Source organism: Ictalurus punctatus, chromosome 25 (assembly GCF_001660625.3).
Source record: "Ictalurus punctatus breed USDA103 chromosome 25, Coco_2.0, whole genome shotgun sequence".
Classification (NCBI taxonomy): Eukaryota; Metazoa; Chordata; class Actinopteri; order Siluriformes; family Ictaluridae; genus Ictalurus; species Ictalurus punctatus.
The window spans coordinates 13,931,802-13,947,963 of record NC_030440.2 but is presented as its reverse complement, the minus strand read 5'-3'; the positions used below and the strand labels follow the sequence as shown (position 1 = coordinate 13,947,963).

Below are 16,162 nucleotides of genomic sequence, written 5' to 3'. Positions count from 1 at the left end.
GCTCAGAAAGAGTTGTTTTTTTTTGTGGCCCACAGCAGGGATTCTCAGCTCCTGGAAAGAAATGTACTTTACTGCTAAGATGCTGTATGTAATCCAATTCATCAGCTAGCTATCAGGCTTTTCGAAAATCAAATCATTTTTAACCTGTCATTTCCTGGACTGGAGTTGCTCTTCCACTGGACTGCAGTAGTGGGATCAGGGGACTCCCATGAGCCTGTGATTTTTAAATTGATCTAAGTCACTATATTTATTATTGAGCTCTTATAGGTATTAGCCTGTTTGACTAGTCACTAAAAATTGAATGGGTTTAATCCAAAATCCAGTAACTCAAAAACAAGTAGACTATAAAGAATGTCAACTTGGACAGCACAAGATTAGGAAACTTCATGGCTGTAAATAAATTGCTGTTAATTGTGTTCAGTGCTACTTGATGTTCGATTGCTAATTTAACCAACACTGTCATGGTGAGAAGTTTTTTATTTTTAAATGTCCAATTAAATAACAGTTTATTAACAGTTTGGTGCCACCAGTAGCCATGTTGGTTCTGTCTGTAAGTTGCTACAAGCCCCTCCCCTTCTGTCCTGTGGTGCATGATGGGACAGTTTAGTGCACACTTCATTTGTTTGGGAAATACAGTCAACATATATAATAGTGCACAAGTACATGATTAGAGACGCTTATAGTCCGAGTGTGTGTGTGTGTGTGTGTGTGTGTGTGTGTGTGTGTGTGTGTGTGTGTGTGTGTGTGTGTGTGTGTGTGTGTGTTAATAATTTGCTGAAAGCAGCAGGTGGACTTCGGCTAATGAACTCAGCCATAGGGAACCTCATCAGTATCAAAAAGTGGTGGAGAAATCATCTGCTTCTCTTTTTCTTTCTCACTGAACTCCACTTCTGTCTCTACACGGCTTTCTCTTTTCATAAAGAGCAAAAGTGGGTGTTCTCTCCAACCTCCTCTCTGACTTGCTCTTTGTCATTGGGGTTTGGAGGTGTGAAGGCCAGAAATAGACTGTTAGCATGCATCCTCCCACTCTCCCTTCAGCCCCCACACACACACACACACAGACACACAGGAGTTATTTTTTCAGAAGGATATCTGGCTGGGCTGTCTTTGAGGGCGCCGAGAAACCCGGTCCTGTTCGATCCTGCAAAAATGGCACGAGTTATAGAATGAACAAAAACCATTCACAACAATCATGTTATATATTTATTCAAATAAAAACAGTTTTTACATTATTCACACGTCTAAACAAAGCAGCAAAACGCTCCACACAATGCTGGAAGGAGTGTAGATATGGTTTCGAAAGGTTTACTACAAACAAGTGCTTTTATTTGCAGTACATTTTGGTGTTTCCCCACCTCTAAGAGTGCTTTCATACCTATTTGTCTGGTTGCTGATTCCAAATCCGAGCAAAATAGATGCTACCAATCGATCTGCGCTAGAGAACCAGATCAAGATCGCATCACTCTTAGACCGCTTATTTCGGTACGCACCTGAACGCGTGTCGTGTTCTCGCCTGAGAAATCATACTGAGGGGGAAAACGCAGCTTGAACTCACCCAGTTCAACCCAGTTCAAGCTGATAATTCACTCATGAGTTGAATCAGGAGCAAGGAAAATGCGGTGTATGTCCGTATAAGACCAGGATTACGAAACACTGCACTAGAGAATACATCACTGAAGATAGCAATGTTGAGTAATTAGAGTCTAGTGTGTTCCCACCGACACTTAACACAATAACACAGGAAGCATAGATGGACGGACGAACCGACTCAACATCGGGGGTTAATCATTACTGTGTGATTATCACTGTGTGATGCAAAGTCGATTTGGAGGCTGGAGTGAAATGATTCTCTTAACACATCTACTCATAGTCCAGTCATGACTGCCCTGATTTTAATTCATAGAATTAAACATTCAGTGCGTTTAGTAATCTGGACCCTGACCACTACCTGATTTTAGCAGTTATTTGATCTAGATGGGATACTAAAATATATTAAAATACATTTGATAAAATATATTTCATAAAAAAAATAACCTGTTAGCAGATATTTAAAAATCAGGTAAAGATACTGTTTACAGCAATAATCAGGTTAATGTGCTCATACATGCTGTTAATCTGATTTGTCATGACTCAATGTTACTTACAGGGACCAGTAGAATTCATATATTTTTGGCATTTAAAAACAATGAACTATCCAAATAATCTTTGGGGAACTGTATTTTCCAGGACCCTAATATTGGTACTCTTGGTAAATATGAGCAAAGATGGCTGGGGAAAATTGTCTTTATTGTTGAACCTTTAGATTGAACCATTATAGGAGAAGACTCAGATCTGTTACCTTGGCAAACTGAGCTAGCACAAAGTATTGACTAAAAGGGTACCAATAATTGTTGCACACCTATATTTAAGATAGTTTTTCACAACAGTCTTTGGTCATATTTACCACGGGTGCCAATATTAGTGGAGGGCACTGTTGTAAGTGGGTATTGTCATGTTTTCTTGGATAATAAGATTCAAATGCAATAAATGTAAAAAGAAGAGGGGGGGGGGGGGGGTTGATTTTAAAGAACAGATAAAATATTTGATCTTGATAGTGGACTTATGATTTAGGATCCATCGCAAAGTCAGTGTTTCAGCACACCCGCAGTAACGAGTATAAATTTTCCTCCCCCATAAACCAATCCCTCATGTCCTGTAAAAAAATCACTGCACTTTAAAAGCCAGGAGAGAAAATGCTGGACTCCTGTCTCATATTTCATCTCTTCAGCCACAAGGGTTTTTTTTTTTGAGTGCTAATGATTTGTAACGCAATCAAACCCACACAGACGAAGAGTCACAGCTAAACCTGAGTTATGCCTGTACTGGTAAAGCCATGGCTTTCTGGAGAAAGCATTTAGAGCTACACGTCTTCTGAGAGTGAGGCAGTAAACAGCAGCTAGCGCCGTTCTGTGACCTATAAAGTGCAGTGTTCAGGAAGCAGTGTTCAGACTCCTCAGGTCTCCTAGACTGCCTCTAGAGCTGATTGATGTGGAGAACCGCGGCTAATCCATTTCATACAATCATACACTACTTCACACTGGAGGCTGCACCAGCTCCAATATGACATTTTCCATAAGAAGATGGACAGGAGGTGTGAGTGGTGTGATAATACACTGTCGATACCTTCTGTTTCCCTGAATAGTGCAAGTTTTAAACGTTTAAAAATAGATCATTGTTACAGTCGATTTTATTGTTAATTTTACTTTAGATTTAGTCGATGAAAAAACGACAGCAATTTTAGTTCAGCAAAACTGAACAGATTTGAACCTTTTCCCTTTTTAAATGTAACGTCAGGTCACTTTACAAATATACGCTACGTTGCCATTACAGGCTCAATAAAGCCTTTCTCCTTCTCCTTTGTTGTGTGTTTGCCAAATGGCAGAAACTATAACATAGCTACTATTGTGCCTCAAAAATGCAACAGCTTCATAAAGGCTTATTAATGTTAATAAACAAATTTACTACGCATCATACACTTAGGAAAAGTCAACACATTTTAGTTATCAGGAATCTATAACTAGTTCTAGTTACATCCTGCTATATTAGCCTAACAAGACAGATACTAGAAGAAGCTGTGTTTTAAAAAAAAAAAAAACATTTTACCACAAAGTAATGTCACTGTAGTTGAAAAGGTTGCTAATTAAGGAATATCACAGCATCTTTCTCCAACCATGAGGTGTTAGCATACACAAGCAGATCATACAATCAGCACACAAATATGAATCAGCCGATACCGACATCTCATAGTCATTTCATCATATACTGTGAAACAGTCAGTAGTTCTTAACCCTTTCATGCATACATTATTTATACTGTATGCATTCTTATATTTTGTCTTTTGTTTAACTTATAAGAATAATATATTTTACTTATAATTTTTTTTTTTATTAAATCTTCCAATATCCAAAATGTTTAACATTCAGATCTAACGGATGTAATGTGGACAAAAAGTTTTAGGAAATATCATTTATGAACAAAAAAATGTAACCAGTTTAGGACTGTTGCATGATGCAAGAAGGTAAAAATAATAATAATAATAATCTTACCAAAAACATCATTAGTTTAAAAAAAACAACCAAAAAAAAATGTAATTACTTTTTTTAAAAATTGAATTATGTAGAAAGTTAAAGATCGAGAAAAACAAAAAGTCTAAAGAGCTACAGAAGTTTACATAAATTTACAGTAATGCTCTCAAGTGATTTAGAGGTGATTTTAGAGCCTTGAATTAACTGCATAAAAGAGTTCAACTCTAACTATTGCGTACTGACAGGAAACGATGGTAAGTATGTACACAATGTAAACAAGTGCTGATTCACCTGATATAATATTATGCAGCAATTTTTTACTGTCCTACATTTGTGTGTCTTAGTGTGGAAACACTCGACACTCAGAAATAATGCACATAATTATGCGATTGAAATATATATATAAACATATAAAGCTCTCAGTGCTTGCAGAATTGAAGTGCTTCTCTGCACACTCCTCCGTGCTCACGAATACCTTTGTGTGTGCGCAATTCACAGCGCTAGAAGATGCTTTCTCAGATTACTTGTATTGTAGGAAAATGCTGTCGTTCCTCCTCTTAATATTTTCACAGTTTTAGCACAGATTGCAGTCTGCACTGCTTCTATCATTAATCATGATGCACTGTCATTCGTTCATTACTGTAGCAGCATGCACAATGTTACTGTCACATACTATAGTACGTGACAGTAACATTGTGGATGTTGTAGGAGTAAGGTTAAATGGGGATAGTATAAGAGAGATACCTGTTACTGGTAACATGTTCCCTCATGCAATCTGCGATCGATTAACGACCGACGCTTAGTAATGCCTACTCATGGTCCCTTTCCAGAATCTTCACACTAACTGTCCCTCAGTAGTGGAATGAACTTCCAACCTCAATCCGGACCGCCGTCACTATCTTCAAAAAACAGCTAAAGACCTACCTCTTCCGTGAACACCTAACCAACCCCTAAAATGCCAACCCCACTGGTACACCACAAAAAACACCTACTCTGGCTCTTACACCTCTACTCTGCGCACTTTGCTTTTCTAGAACTCAATTAAAAGATCTTGTATGGTAGCACTACTTGTACTGTTCTCCGCTTGATATATCGCTTTGCTTGTATTTCCTCATTTGTAAGTCGCTTTGGATAAAAACATCTGCTAAATGAATAAATGTATATGTAAATGTACTGGTTTCTGTATGGATATACGGTCACGTGAAAAAGAAGTACCCCTCATGGAAATTGTTGGCTTTTGGTGGAAGATCAGAATTAAAGTAGTGATGCTAAAAGCGTGCAGGCTGAAGCGTAAATCCCTGTGCACCCCTGACAGTCGGAGTGTTGAGTGGGAGCCGGCGTGGGCCGTAAGCGTTACTCACTCAGAATGACGTGAGTGATGACGAAGGCGAAGATAAAGATGGTGAGGAAGGAGAGCGAGAGGATGAACAGGTAGAAGAAGCGGTAGTTTCGCTTTCCCACGCAGTTGCCTACCCAGGGGCAGTGGTGGTCAAAACGGTCTGTGGGAAAATAGAAAAAATACAGACATAGACTTTTTTTTATTTATTTACTGATAGGAAATACATTCTCAGACACTATTATATGACATTATATCATAATGCTGCTGAATCTGAGGGGTCAGAAATTGTTGTTGAATTTTCCACCACAGCAGCTCTGACGTTAATAGTTTATCGTTTGTTTCTATAGTAACAACTTACACAGATATTGTAATCTAACACTAATAATAAACATAATTTAAAAAAACAAACATGTTATTTAACCCAGAAAAAATATGGTGTACGTCTGATGGCGTATGGTGACGTTTTCTGTATGGAGAAGTTTGTTTAACATGTATGGAAGGAGTCTCCAGTGTCAGAGCTTTGTAATGTCAGTATTTTTGTGTCTTATTAATCTAAGGTAACTGTAAACCTAAAACCAGGATTAAAGTATCTTTTAAATGGTTAAAGGTTAAATACCCAAACCTTAACCCAAACCTTGGGTTGTCCCTGTGGGGGAACCATTAATAGTTCCATGAAGAATTTTAGAACTGTTATCTTTTTTTCAGAAAGTTCCACAGCTAAGAGTGAAGAACTCTGAACTATACAAAGAGTTTCTCTTTTTTGAACAGTGTACAATAAACATTCATGTGACTTACCCACGCAGTTGTCACACAGGCTGCAGTGCGAGGCTCTTGGTGGTCTGAAGATTTTGCAGGTGAAGCAGTATTTCAGTTTGACCGTTTGGCCGTTGATTAGCACCTCTCTGGTCCTGGGAGGAGGCCGTGAGCTCGCACCACTCATTCCGTTTGCCGCGTCTGTGAACCACAGAGCAACACAACGTCTGAACCATTTCTCACACTAATCCACAGAATGGCAGCGTTTCGGTCCTGTCATGAAGAATAACAACAGAACCGAGTTCAGCGTTTTCCCCTCCGTCCAGGCAGGAGGAGGTTGAGGAGAATGAAAAGAGGAGTCAAGTCACGAATCAAATCTGAAGAAACGATTCATGCAAGTGCTTCAAAATGAACGTTTTTGAAGGACTGCAGGATTTCAATGTTGCGGTTGCGCCGAATGTTTTCCACGAAAATCAAACAGTTATTAGAATCGGTGCGTTGTTAAAATTATTTTATGATGGTACTGTCACAATTTCCATCTTTGTGTCACAGTTCCCATGGGGACTAACACCATGTGCTCATGTTTGTTTAGCGTCCTGTTCTTGTCTTCTCTCTGATCCTGTCCTATCAGTGGTTTGTTGCCTGATGGTGATCACCTATTCAGTGTTTCGTTCTTTTAAGTTCATCTGTGCATACCCTGCTTTTTGTTTGTAGCATGTAAGTTTATTGTATATTTTTCTCCAAGTCCATGCCTTGTTTTCCCGTTTCTATATATTTTCTTCTTCTGCATTTTCCTGCTTAAGACCCTTGTCTGTTTCCCTCAGTTATGGTTATCATTTAATCCTTGTTTAGCTTTGCCTGCCTGTTTTTCCACCACTGCTATGGACTAACGGATATTATGATTCTTGGTTTACACACTTGCCTCCTACCTTTCATCAAACCAGTACAGTTACATATTAAATGTTTGTGATATAAACCATCTATAAAAAGTCATATCAGTTCACTAATTAGCTAGCAGAACTGTCATGTAAAGATGGACGTATTGTTGAATAAAATCCAATTTAAACTTAGAAAGTTGTATATTTGAATCATTACGTTTAACTGTTCCTGATGTTTTATTTATTTTATTTATTTTTTCATACAGGGAATTACAGCAGCCTTCTGTTTCTGAAGACTTTCCCATGGCAAAAAGTTATAAGGACACTGACGTCACACTCCACCACTGACTGTTACAAAGCGCTGACAATGGAGACTCCTTCCAAAAATATTAAATGTCACCATATCAATGATTAGGGTTTTTTTTCTTTGTTAAACCACGACATGTTTTTAAGCCATTTATTATTAGTCTTAGTTGCAGAGCGTCTGCTATACAAGTCTGTCCCTGTGAATTGTTGAACCGTTACTATAGAAACAACAACATATTACAATGAACGCTCCACATAATCAGAGACTGATAATAAATACTGGCATTACTGTCAGAGCTGCTGTTAAAGAAAATGATTGTGGTATAATGACATTCATGAAATGGCGAAAGGAAGCTGACGAAGGCATATTAAACATTTTTGGAACACGACAGAACAGTGATCTCGCATGCTGTGGTTCTCCAGCACTGAGGTTTGACGCCCACGCAGCTACACTGAGATTCATTTCACTTGTACATGCTTTTTCTGCAATACGCAGCACTTTTGGCCTATGGCTAGATCAGCAGGAAACATAGCCCTTGGGCGAAATTGCTGGGTTTAGCGGCCTTCAGATTATTAATCCGAGCAGCAGGAATAATTTTTCTGCTCGAGCATCCAAACAGGCAATCTGTCCCAGACTAAACATCAGTGATTAACTTTCTCTAGTGAACAGAACCGTAGGGGTCGCATTACAACATTGCAGATTATGTAGACCTGCTGGCTTCACTCAACAACAGCTGTATTCAGAAATAGGTTTTCTCCTCTTCTTGCTTTACCAAACCCCCTATACCCTTACATTTACATATTAGAGCTCTAAAGGTGACTATTAAAGGCATAAGTGCTGTGGTGCATACTCCCCAGATGTAAATGTTCATCATTTAAAACAGTTAACTCATTAGGATACATAATAGAATCATGGGTATTGTCCTTTTTCTTTTTTTATGCCACCACATTAGGTTTTTCCATCCATCAACCATTTGTATTAAACGGTTAGATTTTACACACGCTGATTAAATTTAACCAATATAAATTATTGCATTTAAATCAATAATATTTTAAATTATTTTAAGTAATCCCTTTTTTTAAAAATTATTTTTACAGTGTACTCTAACTACAATAAAATACGAACCCAAGCTAGTGTATCTAGCTAATGTTTACAGAGAAAACTAGCTAGCTAACATAGCTAATGTTTCTTCGGTTTAATGCTAGGCGGTATATTAGCAAAACCTAATGTCAGTTCTCATAAGATTTAAAGCAATAAAGTAAGTTTTTCTATATAGACATCTTAAATGTCTTATGACAATACTTTAAATTTGATCAAGGAGAAATATAATACACTTTGGTCTTTTGGCAATATTTGTAATTTTAGAGAATATGTTTACACCTATAGAGTGTGAGGAAATCTATAGCGGTCACGCTCACCTTACAGATCTACTCGCTTTCACAGTTGTGTATTCTGATTTCCTGTGCATTGAGCTTCTCACTTGCTGTGCCGTGTTGCTGTGAATGAACCTGCAGCATGTTCTCTAGCAAGCTAGCTTACTTATTTGGCTAAGATTATTTAGTAACCAGTAGCCTGTTTAGCTAGCAAACTACTATAGCTAACTTACGCCAAGGTTAGCTTCCACTCTGTATACACATATACAAACTCTAACGGCTAAACTAGTAAAGAACAGTGATAGTTTTCACACCTATTTTTTTGGGAACAATATAAGAAAAGTTGTGCAAAGCCTCTCATTTATTCTCACACAGTAATCAGTACTGATTACTGATTAGCTCGCTGTCTGAGGTGTTAGCTAATGTGTGTAGAATTATTCAGCTTTAACAACTGAACAAAACCACCAGAGAGGGGGGGGGGGGTTCTTCATTTTCGGACCTGAATATGAATATTTCACCAGGTTTTCCATTTTTAAATGGTAGCAGACGCTGGGCAGAGAATCAGTTAAAAACTTGCATTATACATATGCTGAGAGGAAAGCAGATAACAGCAAACCTGCTCAGTCTAAATCTGAGTTTTCTGAGGAGTCTCTCTAGATTAGTCTGCGCATCACTGATCCTCAACGGGAAGAAAAAGAAAAAAAAAGTGCGAGGAAGGTCAAAACGGTATATTTTCTGACAAGATTTTTCATCTCATGCAAAAAATACCGGCATGAAATTGGAAATTTATAAAAAGCCCAGTGGAAGCAGATCTCGGGCAGAATTGAGAGATGAGTGTGCTGGAAGAGAGATGTAACCTTTTTGAGTAAGTGTTTTAAATAGCTCTCTTGGTGTTCCTGTTCTTCTCTGTGCTTACACTGCACACAACTTTAACTGTTATCTAATAAGGCTCTTAATCATCCAGATCATTCAGTGGTCAGCAGTACTGAGTCTAAACGTTTGGACAGCAAGCAGTGATTTTTCCCTTCATGTCTCTCCAATTGCTTCGCACTGCTTGATAGTAAGCGTGTTTAAAAAAACAAAACAAAAAAAAGTATTATAAAAAAAAAATATTTTATTGATTAATAAAATATTTTGTGCACAAAATATCACAAGACCATGCTCCTATCCATTTTTAATGACAGACATACATAAGCAAAAATAGTGTATTTAATATGGTTAATCTTTTTCAGATAATAACTAACTAAATAACCACCAGTGATCGAGCATTGCTAGTTAACGTCTGACACTGAATTCACTGCTATAGACTATTTAAGCTACCAAAAAAAAGAAAAGAAGTAATTTCTCTTGCTAGGAAACTAAAGCAATATGTGTGTGCAGATGTGGTATAATATCTAAAAATGTATGAAATCTAAGGTTGCATTCACATTACAAGCTTTTTTTGCACAATTCCAATTTTTGCTCAGATTGGATTTGTCTATCTTGACAGTTCAAATTCGTGACCATAAATAACCTGCACATCATGCACCTGTCTACCAAAACTCCCCACATGTACACACTGATTTCTTGGCTAATTGTTTCCAACACTACTCTGTTACAGTAAGTTCCTTCCAGTTTATCTTGAATCGATCCCCCAAATTCTGAGCAAATCACCAATTTCCCCATCCTTCCACTGAACATAGTGACTGTTGTTGCTGTAGTGCACTGCCGTACTGCTGCGCTGCTGACACTGCTGACACTGGATGATAACGACAGTGATGTACACACTAGGGGGAAGCTGCACGAACTCTGATCTGACGATTCTCACTTGTGTTGCATGGCCACATATCAGATATGCATCCAATCTAGGACCACATATGAAAATTGCTTAGGGTAGATTTGAAAAGAGTCATACTAAGGCAGAAAATCAGATTTGTCACTTCAACCTGGTCATGTAAACACAGCCGGTGTAAGGGTGCACATTGCCATTTGAATATCGAAATGTTTTTATGTGTCTTGATCAGATATTTCGCACTCATATTGCTGCATTACTCATATAAATTGCAGCATGTCGCTCTCATATAGTTGGCTTCATGATTGGTGCAACTTCTTTGCACTAAGAAAGCTGGTTATAATAGAACTTCTGAAAGTTTTTTGGCTTCTTTTAAGTTTTTTTTAGTTTAGTTTTTCTTTTTCTTTTTTATTTCAAACATCTGTTACTGTTTTTGTAATTTACCCCCAACTCTGAACTAACTGAATATCCCAGGGTTAGAGGCATGCGGCGTTTCGATACTAAATGATATGCTAGCAATGAGATTAATAATGCTAACCAAGCGCGGTAAGCACATATACATTGTAAGTAAGTGCAAAAAAAAAAAAAAAAAAAAATTGAACCAAATAAACTTTTCTATAACATTGGTTGTAATATTTCTATTATTTTCTGTACATTATGTAAAAGACAAATGCATAGTACCTCAATGTGACAAATCATGGTTATTCATTTTTCTTTAAGCCTACAGAGTTTGAGGCATTGTGCATTATAGCTTGGAAAACACAGTAGCAGACGAAAGTATCACACCCACAATATACACTAGCCACTGTAACATCTGAGTTCATATAGCTTTTTTAATTAGTGCTGTGATCACATGACCATCACCTTTACCCAAGACGGAAATTAATTACGATAAAAAAGAGAGCAGATGATGGGAAACACAGCAACGTGGTCCTACCTATCTGTCTTTCTACATCGGCTGCCTCGTCTGGAGTGGCTCGGGGCAGAACGCCGGGGTCGCTGAAGCTCGCACGGAGCAGCATGACCATAACGAAGAGGAAGAGCACACCACCGATGGCTGGAATGGCCGGGCTCAAGTTAGAGGCCAGGAACGGACAGCTGGACGAGGCAGATCAGAGATATTAGTGTGTCAGGACAATGGTTAAGTAACATCTTGAATGAAGAATTAAACACGACGAGGCATGCTGTTAAAATAATCAACGGCTGGGTGGTGTGATGTCACCCGATGCAAAGCAAAAACCACCCCGAAGTTGAATATTTATCGAAACAGCACATCCTGAAGTGTTTTCACAGCAATTTGCCAACAATTATAATTTTTTGTGTTAATGAATTAAATGTTTTATTTGATCTATTTATAGGTACATTAACGTTGTAGAACGTCCATGAGACGTGTCCATGTTATCACTTATGTTATGGCAGCTAAAGTCCCCTCCGAAACTATTGGAACAGCAAGGCTAGTTCATTTTATTTGTGCTGTACACCAAAGACATTTGGGTTTGAGATCAAAAGATGGATATGAGACGAGAGTTTAGGATTTCAGCATTTATTTCCTAGTATTTACATCTAGATTTGTTAAACAACATAAAACATAGAACCTTTTGTATCAGACCACCCAATTTAGGTGAGCAAAAGTATAGGAACAGATCAATCTTGAAGTAAATATTAGTATTTGATGTAATATTTGGTTGCATGTCCCTTGCTTGCGATAACTGCATCAAGCCTGTGACTCATTGACATCACCAAACTTTTGGTTTCTTCTTTTGTGAAGTTTTTCCAGGCTTTTACTGCAGCCTCTTTTAGTTGTTGTTTGTTTTGGGGGTGACTCAATTGGACTAAGGTCTGGTGATTGACTTGGTCAATCTAAAACCTTCCACTTTTCCCCCCTGATAAAGTCCTTCTCTGTAAATTGGCAGACAAAATGTTCCTGTAAACTTCTGAATTCATTCTGCTGCTAACATCATTAGTTACATCATACAGTAGCCATGCAAGCCCAAGCCATGACACTATCTCCACTATGCTTGACTGATGAGCTTCTATGTTTTGGATGATGAGCAGATCCTTTCCTTCTCAACACTTTAGTCTTTCCATCACTTTGCTAGAGGTTAATCTTGGCTCCAGAACTTTTGTGGATCATCTCTGTATTTCTTTGTAAATTCTAATCTGGCTTTCTAATTCTTACTGCTCATTAATGGTTTGCATCTTGTGGTATGGCCTCTATATTTCTAAACTTGAAGTCTTCTTCGAATGGTGGATTGTGATACCTTCACCCCTTCCCTGTGGAGGTTGTTGGTGATGTTACTGACTGTTGTTTTTTGTTTTTTCTTCACAGCTCTCACAATGTTTCTATCATTAAATGCTGTTCCGTGTCTGGTTTTTGGTACACCAGTGGTTTCTTTCTTTTTCAGGACATACCAAATTGTTGTATTGCTTATGCCCAATGCTTCTGCAATGACTCCCACAGATTTCCACTCTTTTCTCAGCTTCAAATTTTTTTTGCTTTTCTCCCATACGCAGCTCTCTGGTCTTCATGTTGGTTTATCCATTTTAACAACAAATGCAGTCTTCGCAGGTGAAACTTAGGGCTCAAACCAAGAGTACACTTTCAGAGCAATTAATTCTTTAAACGAGCAATTTAACAGGGCACACAATGAAAGCTGAAATTCTTATCCTAATGTCATCCCATATTCGTCTTTTGATCTCAAACCCAAACGTCTTCAATGTACAGCAAAAACAAATGAATTGGTCTTGCCATTCCGATTCTTTAGGAAGGCACTGTATAAACAGTCATTCTCTCACCAGTGCAAAGTCCTCTGTCTTGATGCCCCTCTGGTTCCAGAACGCTTAAACTTACAATTTAACTTACTTAAACTTTACCTCTGACTGCTACAATGCTCTGACACTGGAGACTCCTTTCAAATATATTAAATAAACGTCTCTTTCCCTTCACCATATCAACGACTACACATTTTTGTTTGTTAAATGACAGCATGTTTTTAATCTGTTTACTATTATCCTTGGATTAATTGAAGTGCCCATCATACATAAGTTACTATAGAAAAGACAACATATTAGAACAAGTACATTAATATAAACCTTGTGTTTGGTTCTGACCAAGAGAGTTCAGCAATGATGTGGCATAAAGAGATTTAATGTGTCTCTTTGCATTGCAGTTAAAACCGAAAAATACTGAAAACAGTTTTGCGCTAGTGACCAGAGGATGACTGCTGGTGTAAGCTTAGATAAAACCGTCTACCAAATGTAAAATGAACCTGTTCAGCGTTATATACAACAAAATCCGCTTTAAACCATCCTACATCTGTTTCAAGTCATCTTGGTTCTCCATGGCCTCATTCCCCATAGCTGTAGACTATGAAAAACACTGTGTTAATAACCGTCCTCTCGCTCCTATATTTATTGTAATGTTTGAGGCTTTCAGCCTACAGGTGATGAAGTGGATGATGAAGTAATGGAAACACAACAGGCAATAAAAAGTAATTTTTAGCAGTCGCTCGCATTGAGAAACATTCTTCTGCATTTCAACACTTTGAACACGTTTTGTTTTGGGGTTTTTTGTGAAAAATTGCTCCATTCTTCATGAGCAGCAGCTCCTCTGTAACAGCTGGTATCAAGCAGTAGGAGTCGGATTTCCTCAGGCACTTTCCGGCAAAGACAAATCACCCTTTTCGAATTTAAAACACAAGACTGAAACATTCAACCTCCTTTCACTGCCTTGAGGTCAAAAAGTATCAATTTTTACAGCCAGTTAGAAATGTGTTTTTAATGGAGATGGGATCAGAGCGAAATTAAGAGCAAACACTGGGTCTAATGTCATATTTAAGCATGCGCATAGAATAATACTCTGTTATCATGGTTTAGTGAGTAGCACACGCATGCTGATTTACTAACCGAGACGACATAAGGAACAAACAGACTTCTGGGTGACTTCGGATCGTGGGATTATAAATCATCGTAGTATACAGATGAACACGTATTCACTCAGTCGGAGTCATGGATTTGGCCGGCATTTTTTTCTTGTTTAGTGAACAATATCTGTGCATTCGACTTAGAATGTAAGGGTAGCGATGGTGTTTTAATTAAAGTGTCCGTGATGACCACGTTGTGAGCTCTGAATGTCGTTATCCTGTTTACTGTTTACTGGCATGTCTAGTCATGTCTGTATTTTATTCGAGAGTTTCGCAGCCTTTCTGATGAAGCACTTCTCTGTCAATGTGCATTTCAATCTCTGTTCCTCCTACTCAAACCAGCTTTAGCATAGAACTTTTTTTTTAGCATAGAAGATTTACACCATCTGTGAGTCAGACACGTAAAATTCAGACATTAACTATTCAATTTGAATGTGTCTTCAAAAGCTGGAGTGATGGATTTGTACATGTTTTTTCTTTTTCTTTTTTATGAAAGAATTGGTGAACAGAATACGGAACTTTAGATGGGTGTTATATATATCATGCTATAAATGTGATGCTTCCACTAGTTTGCCACATTCTTGCACATTCTTTAATAGTAATTAATTAGTAGTTAATTAATAATTAACTAATATATATATATATATATATATATATATATATATATATATATATATATATATATATATATTTTTTTTTTTTGCCACAATTTTATTGAATCGTTTAAACTGGTCAGAAGGAGTTGATTCATTTTTCTGTAACATCAGCTCTGACAGTAGGAGTTTGTACTTGTTTCCACAGGGACTTACACATTTCAGACAATCTACATAATATAAGAATAATAATAAATAAAATTAAAAAAAAAAAATTAACAAAGAGATATAATCATTGATATGGTGAAGGTTTAAACGTTTAACATTTATGGAAGGAGTCTGCAGTGTCAGATCTTTGTATTGGTCAGTTTTTCACCATGAGAGGGTCTTTAGGACAGAGGGCCTTGTGCTTTCCAGTTTCTGTGTAACATGACAATTTGTTTTTTTGGGTGTTTTTTTTTTTTTCTTATTAACTCATTCAAGAAAAAAAAAAGAGCATCTGGGCATGGAACAACTGTATACAGCTGCTGTAAGGCAAGTGCTAAGAGAAACGAACTTGTCTTTTGGATGTTCATTAAATGAGGCTATAAATGGTTAAAAGTATGATATGTCATTCCTTAATAACATATAAATCATAATCGTTCACAAATTACTGTGGTATAAAAAGAATAAAACACATTGTGATGTGCTGTTTTTGGAAAATAATCAATCCATCAATTATTTCCCTATAACAGCATGGCTCTTTTATTCCTTTTTTAACAAATGATAAAATCATCTTCCTTTCAACAGTTTATAGAACTGTTTATATTTTTCAAGCCAAGTGTTCTGACATTATCATTCACACACACACACACACACACACACACACACACACACACACACATATATATATATATATATATATATATATATATATATATATATATATATATATATATATATATATATATCATTGTTGTTTTTTTTATAGGAGCTGTATCTCCTGCAGTGAGCGTGTAAGGACGTCTGTGCCCCCGCTGGTAACATACATTGCTGAAAGCTGTATAAGTGAATAGATTACATATTCTGTTCTCCACCGAGCACAAATTTGGGAGATTTCTCCAGCGTCCCAACTTTTTTGGAATTGGGGTTGTACTAAAAAGAACCCATAAAGGAGGTTTC

At 37.3% G+C, this 16,162-nt stretch overlaps 1 protein-coding gene across 1 annotated transcript in view; it reads right to left on the bottom strand.

Annotated features, from left to right (window-relative positions):
• The window catches only part of zdhhc14 (zinc finger DHHC-type palmitoyltransferase 14), a 34,113-nt gene that overhangs the window by 11,551 nt on the left and 6,400 nt on the right, over positions 1 to 16,162 (bottom strand). The window contains exons 2-5 of the mRNA XM_017456323.3: positions 11,423 to 11,583; positions 6,199 to 6,357; positions 5,426 to 5,563; positions 1,093 to 1,141 (exon numbers count right to left, since the gene is read on the bottom strand). Coding sequence (XP_017311812.1) covers positions 1,093 to 1,141; positions 5,426 to 5,563; positions 6,199 to 6,357; positions 11,423 to 11,583 — 507 coding nt within the window. The remainder of the gene's footprint in view (positions 1 to 1,092; positions 1,142 to 5,425; positions 5,564 to 6,198; positions 6,358 to 11,422; positions 11,584 to 16,162) is intronic.